This window comes from Artemia franciscana, chromosome 11 (assembly GCF_032884065.1).
Source record: "Artemia franciscana chromosome 11, ASM3288406v1, whole genome shotgun sequence".
NCBI classification, from domain to species: Eukaryota; Metazoa; Arthropoda; class Branchiopoda; order Anostraca; family Artemiidae; genus Artemia; species Artemia franciscana.
In genome coordinates, this window is record NC_088873.1 from 4,129,045 (window position 1) to 4,147,780 (window position 18,736).

Genomic DNA, 18,736 nt, shown 5'->3' on the forward strand with positions numbered 1-18,736 from the left:
AGAGAGATGATAAATCAACCAAAAAGGTAATATTGGCTCTCTACTACTACTACTGCTACTAAAACTACCATTACTACTGTTGCTACTACTACTGCTAAAATTACTTCTACTACCGCTACTACTTCTAAAACTACTGTTTCTGTAGCGGGTACTATCAAGGCTGAGGATAATGAAATCAAAATATGAGGAAATGTCGAGGAGAAAATTGAAGTAATTCAAAATATATTATATGCATACAGATTGTTAAAAGGGCGTATCAGTAAGATTTTTGGAACTGTTGATCGTATCAAGATGAAACTTCCGGGGCATCATGAGTGGGTGTTTAGCGGACCAACATGCTTTGTGCATATGGGTTCTCAAAAAGGTGTAACTCAGTAATTGCCGAGTGTATTAGTTCAGAGCTTCCAGGAAATTATAAGGGGGGTGATCAATTGACCAAAAAGATAATATTTGCAAGGTACTACTACTATTACTACTACTAATGATAATACTACTGCAACTACTACCACTACAATTACTGCGTTTTAAGTAATTCCTCCAAGGCTGAGGGTATCGAATTGAAAATTTTAGGAGGCGTTGAAGGTAAATTTGAACTAAATCAAAACATACTATTTACATAGGCCTACAGATTGTCCAAAGGGTGTATCAGTAATATCTTTGGAACGGCTTACCGTATCAGGCTGAAACTTCCAGGGCATCATAAGGGGGTTGTTGACTATTTCTTAATACGATCTTAACCTTATAATTATCTTGCTTTAAACTAGCCAAACATTATTCTTCCAAAATATTTTTAGTAGGAATGCTTCTCAAAAATTAGAAAGGTCATATCTGATAGGTCAGCTGCATCCAATTTGTTTCGATTTCTCACAATAGAATTATCTCACAAAGAAAAACAGCCTGTGATCATGATGCACATTTTGAAAGCCTAGCAGCGCAATGTGTCTTTTGATCAATCTCCAAATTTTGCCATGCAAGAATTACAAGGCAAAATTTGACAGGACAAAGTCATTCGGCCTCTTCCCTGAAAGTCAACTCTAAATAAATCTAAACTTATTTTCGTTTGTCAATTTTCGAATTTGCATATTCACATGTTAGCAAAATTTCCATTCAATTTGAAAATAGCACGGCGGAGGAGGTATTGATAAACCAAGTAAAAATAGAAAAAAGAATGAGGTAACATTGTCCGTAAAAAGCTATTTAGCTGAAATTAAAGAGATGCACGATAATATTCATCAGCAATTTAACAAGCGTTTTGTAATAAATAGCATTCATAGATATTTGAAATATACTATATATGACCCCTCTCCTGCATACGTGTCTAGTAAAATACGCAGTTCATTATTAGCTGAATAAAGAATAGAACATATTTAAGCTCATCCAAGGCAATATGCAGGGAAGGGGTACAATGTTCAACCCCCCCCCCCTTCCCGAAGTTTTTGTTTGATTCTATAAAACGTAATACGAAATGCATATAAAAAAATTGTGTATGGTTTTTTTCAAGTTTTGTTAAAAAATTCAGTCCTTTATTACGAATTTGTCATAATAAAGGACTTAAGGGAATTGTTAACTAAAAATTGTTTACTAAAAATTGACTGATGAGCTTTTGTGTTCTATTAAAAATTCAACTTGAATCAGACAACAAAAGAATTCTTTCATTAGCTGTGAATGAGGTGTCTTTCAATGTCTTCCCTATAAACTAGGTCAAGTTTCAATTTATTTCATATAAATTTTGATTTTCTCTTCTTTTTTTTTTACAGAAATAAATTAAAAGAGAACGGTGATTAAACAAAAAAAAAGTTATTTTTAATAAATGTAAAGAGCGGAGCTATGCTTTGAGAACACTAAAAAAAATTACAATGAATTAAAAATTAAAAGAAAAAGATATTAGACTTAATAAAAATGAAACCAATAATGAGCTTATAACATACCAAAAATGAAAAGTGATATTCAACTGAAACTCAAAACGAACAGAAATTAATGAATATATGAACTTGGAAGTTATCCCCTTTTCACCCCAATTATAGCACCCCCCTAAAAAAAGATATTAAACGACATATGTTAAAAGAAATAGATATTTGGCTTAATAAGAATAAAGCCAATAATTATAATTACCAACTTATAATTTACGAAAAATAAAACTGATATTCAGCTCAAACTCAAAGCGAACAGAAATTATTAGACATATGAACTGGGAAGTCGTCCCCCTTGTACCCCAATTATAGCGAGAGTTTCTTTCGCGCTTTACTGAAAGCAATATATATTTTAAGCGATGCATCTTTTACCATTGTAACATTGAAAATTAAAAAGATTAACAAAAGCTCTCTAAATTAATGTGATTATATATTATCATGAAAAGAGAAATCACCAATGCAACAGCACAAACACACACACACACACAAAAAAAAAGAAAAAAAAAAGAGAGAGAGACAGAAGGAGAAAAGGAAGACTGTTTACCTAAATTAGTGATTAATATATACCAGCACTTGAATGAGGCCTTAACCCTACTCATCTATACAATCACATAGGTCAAACAGCATAGCCATGCACAATCAACCATAAAGAATAATCCATGGACAGGCAGTCATGTCGTCAATAAGTATAAGTCGTCATATACCAAACAATAGAAAAAATAATAAAGACAAATAAATCAAAGGCAACAACCCAACACAAGGGCTCATCAGGAGAATACACTGGCCTATATAGGGTTTCGCCACTTTAAATTCTCTACCCCGGTCAAGTGTTGTGGTTACCACAGAATATCCATGGCATCCCCGTGTCAGGTATCACCCCCAAAATACATGCCTATGAAAGAAAAAAAAGCAAATGTAAAACAACCAAGTAACACCAAAATAAGCTTATCCTGTTAATATATCCCTCTTTTTAGCAACAATAGGTAAACTAAATAAAATAAATTTTACCAAATCACAAATATTAACACATTGCAAAAAACCTGAATGAACTAAACAATTATAGAATTCATCTTTACCATGTGGCTAATTTTTAAAAAAATCCGCTCAATTAGAAACACCATTCAAAATAAATGGCGCTGCAACAACAATTCTCGAACCTCCGAAATTAGTTGAAAATTTCTTTAAGTATTTCTAGATAATTCTTTTGATATTTATTTAAAAGTTCGTTATAATGAAAACTAAATTTTTTAAATTGCCAAGTTAATTTATTTGCAGAAAAACCTCTTGATATCAATTTTTGGCTTAAGATTTTACATATATTTTTAAAATCAATATAATTACTACAAATCCTTGCATAACGAAGTAACTGTGAGAAAAACGCTGAATACGTGATATTTGAGTGTATATTTCTTTCAGGGAATGGGAAACTAATCACTTCAAAATCAAAATCATCCGTTTTATTATACATTTTAAAACTTAATTTATTATTATCATAAATATTAATATTTAAATCTAAGAAATGATCTTCATGACCAGCACCATGACTAGGTTCAAGAATAAGCTCTGGTGGATATATATTTTTAGAAATATCAATGAAATCCTTACAATTTTAAGACCAAAATATCATCTAAATATCTTTTATTATTTGACAAAACATGTTTTAAATTAATTGGATTATTCTTATCCATCATATATTTATATTCTAGTTGACTTAAAAACAAGTCTTTTGTGTGATCTTGATTGTTATTTGAATTCTATTTGTCAATTATTATAATTTTGTTTAATTACCGATTTTAAAAATAATTGTGTTTATTCTTTTATAATATCATGATAACGCAACAAAGAAAAACGATGTTCAAGGTCTAATCAAGGTTAACAAAAATGGTGCTTTTTTATTTATTTTTTATTTTTATTTTTTTTTTTTTTACGAATTCTAAACTGTATTTTATTGAAAACAATATGTATTTTGAACAATTTAGTTTTTGTAGGGTCACATATAGGAGTTTTTTTTCGATCGAGGGGTATGATTCAATTCAATTCATTTTATTACAAAATGATATCAAACAGTTCGTGGTAACGAACTGTAGTAAGGAGCGACCCGGCTCAATAGTAACGAAAACTCTAAAAAATTGAATTTTGATATCAATAGTTACATCAAAAGAATTGCATTTTAATGCTGATTTTAAATATATAAGTTTCATCAATTTTAGTCTTACCCATCAAAAGTTACGAGCCTGAGAAAATTTGCCTTATTTAGGAAAACAGGGGGAAACACCCCCTAAAAGTCGTAAGATCTTAACGAAAATGCCACCATCAGATTCAGCGTATCAGAGAACCCTACTGTAGAAGTTTCAAGCTCCTATCTACAAAAATGTGGAATTTTGTATATTTTGCCAGAAGACAAATCACGGGTTTTTTTTTTCTTTTCCCCAGGGGTCATCGTATCGACCAAGTGGTCCTAGAATGTCGCAAGAGGGCTCATCATTATTAGGGCTCTAGGCCCCCTCCCACGCTCATTTTTTCCCCAAAGTCAACGGATCAAAGTTTTGAGATAGCCATTTTGTTCAGCATAGTCGAAAACCATAATAACTATGTCTTTGGGGATGACATACTCCCCCACAATCCCTGGGGGAGGGGCTGCAAGTTACAGACTTTGACCAGTGTTTACATATAGTAATGGTTATTGGGAAGTGTACAGACGTTTTCAGGAGGATTTTATTTTGTTTGGGGGTGGGGCTGAGGAGAGGGGGCTATGTTGGAGGATCTTTCCTTGGAGGAATCTGTCAGGGGGGAAGAAAAATTCAATGACAAGGGCGCAGGATTCTCTAGCCTTACTATAAGAAAACAATGAAGAATAAACATGAAAACGTTTTTTCAAATGAAAGGAAGAACTAGCATTGAAACTTAAAACGAACAGAGATTATTACGCATATGAGGGGTTCTAAAAATACTTTAGCATAAAGAGCGAGGTATTTAGGAGGAGATAAATACCTTGCTCTTTATGCTAAAGTATTTTTAGTAATTTCAACTATTTATTCTACGGCCTTTCTGATTCAGGAGTCATTCTTAAAGAATTGGGACAAAACTGACGATTTGGTGTAAAGAGCGAGGTATTAACGAGGGTACAAACCCCCTCGTATACATAATAAAAATATAAGGTTATGAAAGTTTGTTACATAAGTTAATTCTTAAGTTACGTATATTTTTTACTAATAAAAACGTTCGTTAAAAATTAAAAGTTCTAGTTGCCTTTTTAAGTAACCGAAAAATTGGAGGGCAACTAGGCCTCCTTCTCCACCCCTTATTTCTCAAAATCGTCTGATCAAAACTAAGAGAAAGCCATTTAGCCAAAAAAAGAATTAATATACAAATTTCATTTTAATAATTTATGTGCGGAGAGCCAAAACCGAACATGCATTAATTCAAAAACGTTCAGAAATTAAATAAAAAAAAAACTATTTTTTTTAGCTGAAAGTAAGGAGCGACATTAAAATTTAAAACGAACAAAAATTACTCCGTATATGAAATGAGTTGTCTCCTCCGCAATCCCTCGCTCTTTACGCTAAAGTTTGACTCTTTGCCACAATTCTACTTTTTAAAACAATTAAAAACTTGACTCTTTGCCACAATTCTGCTTTTTAAAACAATTAAAAGCTTGACTCTTTGCCACAATTCTGCTTTTTAAAACAATTAAAAGCTTGACTCTTTGCCACAATTCTACTTTTTAAAACAATTAAAAACTTGACTCTTTGCCACAATTCTGCTTTTTAAAACAATTAAAAGCTTTAGCGTAAAGAGCGAGGCATTGCGGAGGGGACAAACCATTTCATATACGGAGTAATTTCTGTTCGTTTTAAGTTTTAATGTCGCTCCTTACTTTCAGCTAAAAAAATTAGTTTTTTTTTATTTAATAACACGTAACATTGATCCAAGTGGCTGCCCAAAGAAAGACATAAAAGCACTTGATACTGGACGACCACATTTATAACAAACAAAACTGTTAACAAACGAACAAAACAGACAATAACAGGAAATAAATAATAACAAATAAACAACCAGATTATGACCAATCTCTAATCATAAAAAAAGAAAAAGAAACAAAAAGGAAAAAGCAAAGCAAAAATCATCTATGAACCAAGACCCAAAGGAAAGTTTTTCATTTTTCTCTTAAATAAACCAAGGTACTCCTCCGCCCGAATGCTCTCTTGAAGAGAATTCCAAATCTTAGGACCTAGGTATCTAACAGAAAAACCTGCTCTAGTTCTACTTCTGTATTCAGTGACTAGATTATCAGCATTGCGGGTACTGTAACTATGACGTGATTTATTTTAACTCTAAAACGATCGAATACATCAGGACTGATACAACTCCAACACTGATATGAGAATATTCCTGCTTGGTAGTCACGAAGTTCCCCGACATTAAGCACTTTAAATTCACTGTAACAAATTTTCTTTCTCTCACTTATGATTTGGTCAGTTATCCATGGCTTTCTTGGTTCACCCTTCTTCTGTCTGATAGCTCGTAAAGGACATGTTTTATCATAAATTGGCTGTAAAATAGACATGAATTTATTGTAAGCAAGGGAAGAATCATCAGTTATTTCCAATACAGTGTCCCAGCTGAGATAGCTCAGTTCCTCGGCAAATTTATTCAGGTTTTATTTTAAGCACACGCACCATTATTTTCTTTGACCTAGTATAAGCTTTTTAAGACAAGTTAACTGAGTCATAACTTGGAGATGGTCTGAATCGGGGTGCACAACCACGTCTGCGCAACTATGATTCAAATAAGCAGAACCAACGAAAACATTATCAATCAGAGTAGCAGAGTGACTTGATCTAAAGATCATTTGAAATGATCTTCTAAAACGTATCAAAATTTTTTTATATGCATTTTTGTTGCTGTTTTCACCGATCAGACAACCACGTTTCACACAACCACGTCTGCGCAACTATGATTCAAATAAGCAGAACCAACGAAAACATTATCAATCAGAGTAGCAGAGTGACTTGATCTAAAGATCATTTGAAATGATCTTCTAAAACGTATCAAAATTTTTTTATATGCATTTTTGTTGCTGTTTTCACCGATCAGACAACCACGTTTCACTAAGCCACGTCTGCGCAACTATGATTCAAATAAGCAGAACCAACGAAAACATTGTCAATCAGAGTAGCAGAGTGACTTGATCTAAAGATCATTTGAAATGATCTTCTAAAACGTATCAAATTTTTTTTATATGCATTTTTGTTGCTGTTTTCACCGATCAGACAACCACGTTTCACACAACCACGTCTGCGCAACTATGATTCAAATAAGCGGAACCAACGATAACATTGTCAATCAGAGTAGCAGAGTGACTTGATCTAAAGATCATTTGAAATGATCTACTAAAACGTATCAAAATTTTTTTATATGCATTTTTGTTGCTGTTTTCACCGATCAGACAACCACGTTTCACACAACCACGTCTGCGCAACTATGATTCAAATAAGCAGAACCAACGAAAACATTGTCAATCAGAGTAGCAGAGTGACTTGATCTAAAGATCATTTGAAATGATCTTCTAAAACGTATCAAAATTTTTTTATATGCATTTTTGTTGCTGTTTTCACCGATCAGACAACCACGTTTCACACAACCACGTCTGCGCAACTATGATTCAAATAAGCAGAACCAACGAAAACATTGTCAATCAGAGTAGCAGAGTGACTTGATCTAAAGATCTTTTGAAATGATCTTCTAAAACGTATCAAAATTTTTTTATATGCATTTTTGTTGCTGTTTTCACCGATCAGACAACCACGTTTCACACAACCACGTCTGCGCAACTATGATTCAAATAAGCAGAACCAACGAAAACATTGTCAATCAGAGTAGCAGAGTGACTTGATCTAAAGATCTTTTGAAATGATCTTCTAAAACGTATCAACATTTTTTTATATGTATTTTTGTTGCTGTTTTCACCGATCAGACAACCACGTTTCACACAACCACGTCTGCGCAACTATGATTCAAATAAGCAGAACCAACGAAAACATTGTCAATTAGAGTAGCAGAGTGACTTGATCTAAAGATCTTTTGAAATGATCTTTTAAAACGTATCAAAATTTTTTTATATGCATTTTTGTTGCTGTTTTCACCGATCAGACAACCACGTTTCACACAACCACGTCTGCGCAACTATGATTCAAATAAGCAGAACCAACGAAAACATTATCAATCAGAGTAGCAGAGTGACTTGATCTAAAGATCATTTGAAATGATCTTCTAAAACGTATCAAAATTTTTTTATATGCATTTTTGTTGCTGTTTTCACCGATCAGACTTAACTATTGTGAGGGGGAGGGATGGGGTTAAACCCAGGAAGCCCATCCCCTCGCTTCACTCGCTCGAAATTGCTTAAAATATATATTGCTTTCAGTAAAGCGTGAATGTTACTTGCGCTATAATTGGGGTACAAGGGGGACGACCTTCCAGTTCACATATCATGTAGTTTATGCTCGTGTGTTCAAACCCAGTAACCCGCTCCCCCCGCTTTGCTTGGTCGAAATTGCTTAAAATATATATTGCTTTCAGTAAAATGCTATAATTGGAGTACGAGGGGGACGATTTTCCAGTTCACATATCTTGTAGTTTCTGTTCGTTTCGATTTTGTGTTGAATATCATTTTTATTTTTGGAACATAGTAAGTTCATTATTGGTTCCATTTTTTTGCTAAGTCTTGTTGATTCTAATATTTGTTTTTTTTTATACTCTGCTCTAGACATTGCTTCGCTCTTTACTTTTGTTAAAAAACCTTTTTTTTTATTTAATCACTTAAAAGGGGCACTAGAACTTTTAATTTCCTCTCGAAAAGCCCTCTCCCGATCTTCTTAGACAATTGGCTCGACACGGCCATTGAAAAAAAAAGTGCGCATGCGTGATCTTTCTTCTGGCAAAAAGTACAAAACTCAACATTTCTGTAGATATGAACTAGGTAGGCTACCTTTATAGTGGGGTTTTCTAATATGCTGAATCTGATGGTGCAATATTTTCATGATCACTTGGCTTTTTGGGGATGTTTCCTTCTTTTTATAAAAACCAGGCAAATTTTCTCAGACTCGTAGCTCTTGATTGGTAATAGTGAACTTAGAGAATTTTATATATTTGTTTTCATCATAAAAAGCCAATTCCTATGATGTATTAATTGTTATCCAATTTCCTTTTTTTAGAGTATTGGTTACTATTGGGCAGGGTCATGCCTTACTTAATGTTATCATGAACTATATATTAGGCATTTAAATGAAATATTTAATTATCATCAGATTCTAGTTTGATTTGTCTTGCTTATTATTGAAATGGGAACCTATCGAGTTAAGAAAAACTATTATTAGATTACATTTCATTGACTTAAAATGCATAATTCCGGCTGGAATTTTGTTTCCAAAATTGCTGGACATCTTTTTCATTTTTCCCTTTCCTCGTACTTTCTCTAGTTTTTCTCATCGTATTTTTTTTCACTTTGTTTATTTTTTTGTGATATATGCATGGTTTATGATTCCATACATTATGATATTTTAACAGTATATTGTATTTTATTTATGCTCAGTGCTAGTTTTTTCCAAGCCCCTTGAGATCTGCTGGGAAAATATTTATTTTTGTGCGCATTTTAACTGCGCCTTTTTTCACTTTTCTTTAATTATATTTGATGTTTTGTGTTCTAAGTAAAGTTTAGGAATAAATCTTTTAAATATCCAACTAAGAAAAACTACAATCTAAATCCTATAATCAGCTTTAAGAACCATTGCTTGTTTTTTAGTTAGAGGTTGGAGGAGATTAAAATTCAAAAAGTTTGCTATTCTACTCGATTTTATTGATTTCTTAATTCAGTGTTTCCTAAACAAATTTATATGTATACTATAGTTTACAATTTATGTAACACTGAGTACTCGTTAAAAATGTAGATATTTTAATATCAATAAAAAAAAATTGTCTTTTATTTGACACATGGATAAAATAAGAACTAAAATTATTCATAATAAGATTCTAATATAAGAAAATAAAATTCTCTTATTTTAGGAATCTTAATTCTAATGAATGTTGCTATTAAACTTTTTGGTCTCACGGCTGGAATTGTATAATAGAATTGATATAATATTTAAATATATTTGACATTTATGCCCGTAGGAAGGGGAGGGTGTCATTGGGCTGGTGCCCACCTCAGCCACTGAAATATTTAAATGGTTTCTCTTTTGCTATAATTTCCTATGCTTTCCATATAGTTTGTTTACTTTTCACACTTTCCTCCCCTACTTTGAATGTATTCATGCGTATATGTATTAATTCGTTGTAAACTTTTGAATAGTTTTTTTCCTTTAAATGCACCTTCCTCCAACAATAAACAGTTGAGTTAATCCATATAGATCTTTTCCTAATTTTGCCTTTGTAATTACTCTTTCTTTCTTTCTTATTTATTTATGTATCTGTAGACTCAAATTTGCTTGCATCACATATTTCGACAGTTGATTCAACGAAACCTTGGAATCCACGCTTGGGAGCTAGCCCGAGGATGTATGGACCTTCCTTACTTTTCACATTCCTTAGAGCTGCTGTTACATGAGGTAATATTTGTCAATTTATGTGTAGTAAATAAATCGGTACTTGTATGATATAGCCCCTATCGCTCAAGTTGTTCATTCATTGACGCATTATAGTACCTTTTTTTCGTTAGTTTCTTCCAGCTTAGCGTGAGACAAGACAGAGAGAAGTGACGGAATAGATGGAAAATATGTAATTGGGGCAATATTTTCACATTAGGAGGTGGGGTGGGGGGGGGGTTAAAGTGTTGGGAAAGTTTGAAGTTAGAAAACAATTCTTACTTCATAATACGTAGAATAATACCTTACACGTTAGGCGTTCAGATACGCTATACTCCCCCCCCTCTAATATGCCAATATATAGCCCAATTTTGTTTCTAAAGAATTATATTTTTATCATAATTAAGTATATTTGATTTGGATTGAGCGTCTGAGAAACATATTAGAAGAATATTAGGTAGGGGCTATGTCATACAAGTACCAATGAATCATTACTACTACCACTACTACTAACAACATACAGGAGCACCAAGCCGCCTGAGGTCAATAAAGCTGCGCATGCTTTTCCGCAGTAATCTATTCATGAGGGTTCAGTTTCCCTCCCATGAAGTTCCAGTTTCCTTTAAATCCTCAGGGGTTCTCCTCGCCCCAGTCGGGGACAAGCTTCTTTTCATTTGGCACCAGATGGGTGGGCAAAAAGTATAATCTTTGGCAGTCTGCCATGAATATGCATACCTCTATTTGGTTTTATTTGATTGTAAACTAATACTACTGCTTTACATTTTGCTTTTTCTCAGTTCGTTTTTTTTTAAATTACTTATTTTATTGGTTTGTTGTTTACTTTGTGTTAATTTTTTATAGACTTCTGGCGGGAACATTGAATTGAATTGTATTTATATTGCTATTTGACACTAATCATAGAGATTTGTTATAAAGAATTGACCATGGATAGCATTCGAACCTATGGCTTTTGGAATACCAGTCTTGTATCTTAACTATCTACTGTGATTTCATGTCTATGCGCATAGTGATGTAGTTTGACTGCGGAGGCTAGTTTGACCGACGGTCATGAAGGAAACCCAAGAGGGCCCTTTTTGAAATGCTCATTCTTATTTCTTACCTAAGGAATATTACTAAATTTTCTCGATAACTCACTAGGGAATCCAGCCCAGTCTTTATTGCAATAGTCATGTTTAATTTAGTATATTTAGTGATAAATCACAGGGTACCGCGACCCAACCTTTATTGTAATGCATTTACTCTTACTTTTAAGCTAGAGAAAACTATCAAAACTAGTAGTAAATCACGAGGGATGGCAACACAGCGTTTTCCCTAATGTTTTCACTCTTGATTCTTAAACGGAAGAAATTAGTAAAATTATTCGTAAACCAGCCAGGACGGCAACCCATCTTGCATTGCAGTCTTTTTTTTTTGCTGATAACTCACTAGAGACGGCAACTCAGCCTTTATATAATTCTTTTTTATTTGAAAATGATAAAATTAGTAATAAATAACTACAAGCGGTAACCCTGTCATGATTGTGATCCTTGTACTCTTGATTTTTATATAACAAAAGATCTCTTTGATTTTATATAAAATCAGCAAAAATCACCAAGGACATCAACTCAGCCCTTGAGTTATTTCTTTTGTGGTTATTTCTTATCTAGCAAAATTAATAAAATTAGCGATAAATAGCTACAAATGCCAATCCGGCCTTTATTGTGATCCTTGTGCTCTTTATTTTTTGTATAGCAAAACTGAATAAAATTAGCAAAAATTGCCAAGGGTGGCAACTCATCCTTTATTGTAATCTTTTTCTTAATTTAGTTTACTATTTTTTTATTCTTAGGTACTAGAAGAAGAAGCAACGAGTAAGGAGCCCATACCAGATCCATTGTTGCCAAGTGTCATAGAGTTCATTCAAGAGTTCCCTGTCTACTTACAAATAATTCCTCTGTGTGCTAGGAAAACAGAAGTGGCCCATTGGCCATATTTATTTACCGCAGTAGCAAATCCTAGGACCCTATTTCAGAAATGCTTAGAGAACAAGAATCTCAATACAGCGGCCTCCTACTTAATTATCCTGCAGGTAAAATCCGTGGCGTAATGCAAGAAGGGCCTAAGTTTACTTTTTTCGAAAATAAGTTAAAAGAGCATATGATTCGAAAGAACTCGAAGAGATCTATCGATTGGTCTATTCAAAATGGGCTTATCTTTCGTTCTGACCGAATTACAAATTGCTCTAAAAGGGAGTAAAAAAAGAGCGCCATTCCCTTATCTTCTAAGTAACGAATGATTCAGCAATCTGACATTTCCAACGAATTCAGTAAGTTAAATAGGAATCAGTCTTTGAAGTTTCAAGTTTTTTAAATTCTGATTTGTGAGAAAGATTTTTTCATTGTGTGTTTTTATTTTCATTTAAATCTCCTATAAAGTTACGAAAAGTGGATTTAGGCCTTTTTACAAAACAGCACAGAAATGTGGTATGCTTAATATAGAATTAATGAGTATCGATTTTGGTGTATTAGTCAGCACCATGAATTGAAAGTGGAATCGGGAATTAGGAAAAACGATGATTTTACTGAAATTGGAATGGGGAAATTTTCCCGGCTCCGGAAATGATTTGGACGAGTTTAATGTCATAATAGAATACGATCTTACCTTTTGTTTCAGTTTATGGTACAAATATACACATTCCGTGGATTCTTTTGATAAGTCACTCAAACTAATTTTCTTACAGAATTAGTAAATCATAATTTTATGTCTTTGTGGACTTTCTTAATGAACAAACGATTTAATGTTGTATGTTGTTTAATGTCCAATGATAAGATGATAATTGCTTTTAATAGTTAATTGCTTGAAAGTTTTAGTTTTTTTTTATTTAATTTTTTATATATAAGTTACCAGCTATTTTTTAGCTTAGTAATTTCAAATTTGTAAACTACTGACAAAGGTACAATAATGCTTAACTGGATATGATTAAATATTCTTTTTATTTCATTCAAAGCATTGTAGTTGCTTTGACTAAGTAAAAAGCAATGTGTTTCTCATGTAATAATTTGCTTCCCTCTAGTTTATAAAGAACAGAAAATTACAACAGAATTTACGACAGAAAGAACAGCTTAGTTACAAAAAAGTTCAAAAATAGAAATTTATGGTGCCCTGTTTTAAGCATAAAAAGTGATTGAAGGGTAACAAGTCTCCTTCTGACCTTCTCTCCCTTGTGCGCCAATGTACCTTCCCCTGCCGTGATTCTTTTCTCTCCAGGGCATTTGTGTTGCCTCCCAAAGTGTTGATTCAGAGTCTTTAGATTGGCAAGTCCAGCAAATCAAACAGTTCGTGGTAACGAACTGTAGTAAGGAGCGACCCGGCTCTATAGTAACCAAAACTCTAAAAAAGGCAATTTTGATACCAATATCTACATCAAAAGAATCGCATTTTAATGCTGATTTTAAATATATAAGTTTCATCAAGTTTAGTCTTACACATCAAAAGTTACGAGCCTGAGAAAATTTGTCTTTTTTACGAAAATAGGGGGAAACACCCCCTAAAAGTCGTAGGATCTTAGCGAAAATGACACCATCAGATTCAGCGTATCAGAGAACCCTACTGTAGAAGTTTCAAGCTCCTATCTACAAAAATGTGGAATTTCGCATTTTTTGCCAGAAGACAAATCACGGGTGCGTGTTTATTTGTTTGTTTTTTTTTTGTTTTTTTTTTTTTTTTCCCAGGGGTCATCGTATCGACCAAGTGGTCCTAGAATGTCGCAAGAGGGCTCATTCTAACGGAAATGAAAAGTTCTAGTGCCCTTTTTAAGTGACCAAAAAAATTGGAGGGCATCTAGGCCCCCTCCCACGCTCATTTTTTTCCCAAAGTCACCGGATCAAAATTTTGAGATAGCCATATTGTTCAGCATAGTCGAAAACCATAATAACTATGTCTTTGGGGATGACTTACTCCCCCACAATCCCTGGGGGAGGGGCTGCAAGTTACAAACTTTGACCAGTGTTTACATATAGTAATGGTTATTGGGAAGTGTACAGACGTTTTCAGGGGGATTTTTTTGTTTGGGGTGGGGCTGAGGAGAGGGGGCTATGATGGAGGATCTTTCTTTGGAGGAATCTGTCACGGGGGAAGAAAAATTCAATGAAAAGGGTGCAGGATTCTCTAGCATTACTATAAGAAAACAATGAAAAATAAACATGAAAACGTTTTTTTTCAAATGAAAGGAAGAAGTAGCATTGAAGCTTAAAACGAACAGAGATTATTACGCATATGAGGGGTTCTAAAAATACTTTAGCATAAAGAGCGAGGCATTTAGGAGGAGATAAATACCTTGCTCTTTATGCTAAAGTATTTTTAGTAATTTCAACTATTTATTCTACGGCCTTTCTGATTCAGGGGTCATTCTTAAAGAATTGGGACAAAACTTACGATTTAGTGTAAAGAAGGAGGTATTAACGAGGGTACAAACTCCCTCATATACATAATAAAAATTAAAGAATATAAAAGTTTGTTACGTAAGTTCATTCTAAAGTTACGTATATTTTTTGCTAATAAAGAAAATTCGTTAAAATTAAAATCAATAGTTGCCTTTTTATGTAACCGAAAAATTGCATGGCAACTAGGCCTCCTTCCCCATCCCATATTTCTGAAAATCGTATGATCAAAACTAAGAGAAAGCCATTTAGCCAAAAAAGGAATTAATATGCCAATTTCATTTGAATAGTTTACGTGTGGAGAGTCAAAATCAAACATGCATTAATTCAAAAACGTTCAGAAATTACATTAAAAAAAACTAGTTTTTTTAACTGAAAGTAAGGAGCGACATTAAAACTTAAAACGAACAGAAATTACTCCGTATATGAAATGGGTTGTCCCCTCCGCAGTCCCTCGCTCTTTACGCTGAAGTTTGACTCTTTGCCACAATTCTACTTTTTAAAACAATTAAAAACTTTAGCGTAAAGAGCGTGGGACTGCGGAGGGGACAACCCATTTCATATACGGAGTAATTTCTGTTCGTTTTAAGTTTTAATGTCGCTCCTTACTTTCAGTTAAAAAAACTAGTTTTTTTTAATGTAATGTTCCATCAGAGAGGACATCGCCCATGCAGCCATGGGAGAAATGGTCCCAAATACAGCAAATAGCTCGTTCTTCACAGATACATTTTAGTGGAAAGAGTAGACGTATAATTTAAGTTACTATTACTTGAAGTGCCAATTGGGCCCACAATCCCTCCATAATCCCTCTTTCTGTGCCATCACTTTAGCAGGAAGTTAGGCATGTTGTACCTTTTCTTAAACTTGAATCATGCACAATTTTCACTCTTTATGATTGGAGGGTGAAACATAGCCCGAAGAAACTTCTAAAAACCTATAGAATTTAGCAACTTATTTGTAGCCCTGTAAAAAAAGAAAGAAAAAAGAATAAAGATAAAAACTGACTCAGTGCAAAACTTGGGATCTGAATAAACAAAAATGTTTATATTCAGCGCAAAAATAAGTCTAAGCTGGTTATTTTTGTTAATTTGGTTTGAAAACGTTTCAGTGTCCAGACTCAATGAAAACTAGCCAATTCAAAGCTGTGGACTGACTCGATGCAAAAGTGAACCAAATACTGACTCATTGCAAAACGAGTAATATTGGCTCAGTGTGAAATACTTATTCGTGCGAAAACACGCTGCAAGTAGAATTCGCAGGGGCTCGATGCAAGAGTGAGCCAAGTCCTGGCTCGTTATAAAAACTAGCAAAAGTGGCTCGGTACGAAATACTGATTGGTGTGAAAACAAGCTACGACTGGGATTCAGATGGGCTCGATGCAAAAGTGAACCAAATACTGACTCATTGCAAAACGAGTAAAATTGGCTCAGTGTGAAATACTGATTCGTGCGAAAACACGCTGCAAGTGGAATTCGCAGGGGCTCGATGCAAGAGTGAGCCAAGTCCTGGCTCGTTATAAAAACTAGCAAAAGTGGCTCGGTACGAAATACTGATTGATGTGAAAACAAGCTACGACTGGGATTCAGATGGGCTCGATGCAAAAGTCAACCAAATACTGACTCATTGCAAAACGAGTAAAATTGGCTCAGTGTGAAATACTGATTCGTGCGAAAACACGCTGCAAGTGGAATTCGCAGGGGCTCGATGCAAGAGTGAGCCAAGTCCTGGCTCGTTATAAAAAACTAGCAAAAGTGGCTCGGCACGAAATACTGATTGGTGTGAAAACAAGCTACGACTGGGATTCAGATGGGCTCGATGCAAAAGTGAACCAAATACTGACTCGTTGCAAAAACGAGTGAAATTGGCTCAGTGTGAAATACTGATTCGTGCGAAAACACGCTGCAAGTGGAATTCGCAGGGGCTCGATGCAAGAGTGAGCCAAGTCCTGGCTCGTTATAAAAACTAGCAAAAGTGGCTCGGTACGAAATACTGATTGGTGTGAAAACAAGCTACGACTGGGATTCAGATGGGCTCGATGCAAAAGTGAACCAAATACTGACTCGTTGCAAAACGAGTAAAATTGGCTCAGTGTGAAATACTGATTCGTGCGAAAACACGCTGCAAGTGGAATTCGCAGGGGCTCGATGCAAGAGTGAGCCAAGTCCTGGCTCGTTATAAAAACTAGCAAAAGTGGCTCGGTACGAAATACTGATTGGTGTGAAAACAAGCTACGACTGGGATTCAGATGGGCTCGATGCAAAAGTGAACCAAATACTGACTCATTGCAAAACGAGTAAAATTGGCTCAGTGTGAAATACTGATTGTTGCGAAAACACGCTGCAAGTGGAATTCGCAGGGGCTCGATGCAAGAGTGAGCCAAGTCCTGGCTCGTTATAAAAACTAGCAAAAGTGGCTCGGTACGCGAAATACTGATTGGTGTGAAAACAAGCTACGACTGGGATTCAGATGGGCTCGATGCAAAAGTGAACCAAATACTGACTCATTGCAAAACGAGTAAAATTGGCTCAGTGTGAAATACTGATTGTTGCGAAAACACGCTGCAAGTGGAATTCGCATGGGCTCGATGCAAGAGTGAGCCAAGTCCTGGCTCGTTATAAAAACTAGCAAAAGTGGCTCGGTACGAAATACTGATTGGTGTGAAAACAAGCTGCAACCGTGCTTCACACGGGCTCGATGCAAAAGTGAGCCAGGTCCTGACTCGCTGCAGAAACGAGTAAAATCGAATCAGTGCGAAATACTGATTGGTGCGAAAATAAGCTGCAACTGGGCTTCAGACTGATTCGGTGCAAAAAAAGAAAAAACAACTAATCTGTATAAAATATGGGCAAAATGGTAGAAAGTTGGTCATTTGCAGCTTGTTTTATTCGGAATCATGCAAGGATTTCCAATCTTTATGACCGAAGGTCTAAAGTCTGCCGTGGCTTTTCCGATGCTGCCTCTTCGCCTCACTAACAGCTTTTTAGTAGAAAAGCTGGTAAATCATCTTTTGTTTGAACCGAAATTATATAAACCTTTTCAGGTGGTATGATGGGAAGCAAGAAGTGGGTCAGTGGCCCCTCCACCACCACATCTACCAGAATATTTCAGCAGAATTGTAAGAACTTTTTTCCTTGGGTTTGGCACTCGTGTGGCAAGCACTATGGGCCAATGGGACTATGAGAATAATGATTTTTAATGACATACGCTGCATTCTATAACCTTTGCACCCCAATTGAAGGATAAATGCGATCAGCATACCCTTGGCAATTTCGTCATGCATACTTTAGCTAAGCTTTTACAGATCGATCTATCATCTAATTAGCAAAAAGGGAAACATAAATATTTAAATTGGTCGTAGAAAAGACGTTTGTTGTGGCAATAAATCAGTCGATGCGACGGAAAAAGCTGAAAACACTCCTTTAATTGATATGAACACAACCACGGTTAGATTTATTATGTCCAAGTCTGGTTTTAATTTCTGTTTTTTTTATTGTTTGCCTCCCCCCTCTGAAACCCCTTCATCTCTAATTAATAATGACTACTCTTAATCACCTTAATGAAAATATAGTTTGTGCATAATCTTACAAAACAATACACTTCACCTTAAGACAAAGTTTTTCATTTGTATTTTGAATTTCAGCTGTCAATATTTGTTCATAAAATAAAAAAATAAAAATCTACACTGAAAGTGAACAGAAACCAATTTCAAAAAATTTCAAGAACCATCAAAATGTAAAAATTCAAAACCCTTTTCCAAAAAAGCTTTTAATTTTGCTTCATATTACTAGATGGTGTTGGTTGATTA

The 18,736-nt window shown here is 34.5% G+C and overlaps 1 protein-coding gene across 1 annotated transcript in view; it reads left to right on the plus strand.

Annotated features, from left to right (window-relative positions):
• The window catches only part of LOC136032704 (guanine nucleotide exchange factor subunit Rich-like), a 131,123-nt gene that overhangs the window by 74,499 nt on the left and 37,888 nt on the right, over nucleotides 1-18,736 (plus strand). Inside the window, exons 13-14 of the mRNA XM_065713009.1 lie at nucleotides 10,385-10,516; nucleotides 12,342-12,581. Coding sequence (XP_065569081.1) covers nucleotides 10,385-10,516; nucleotides 12,342-12,581 — 372 coding nt within the window. The remainder of the gene's footprint in view (nucleotides 1-10,384; nucleotides 10,517-12,341; nucleotides 12,582-18,736) is intronic.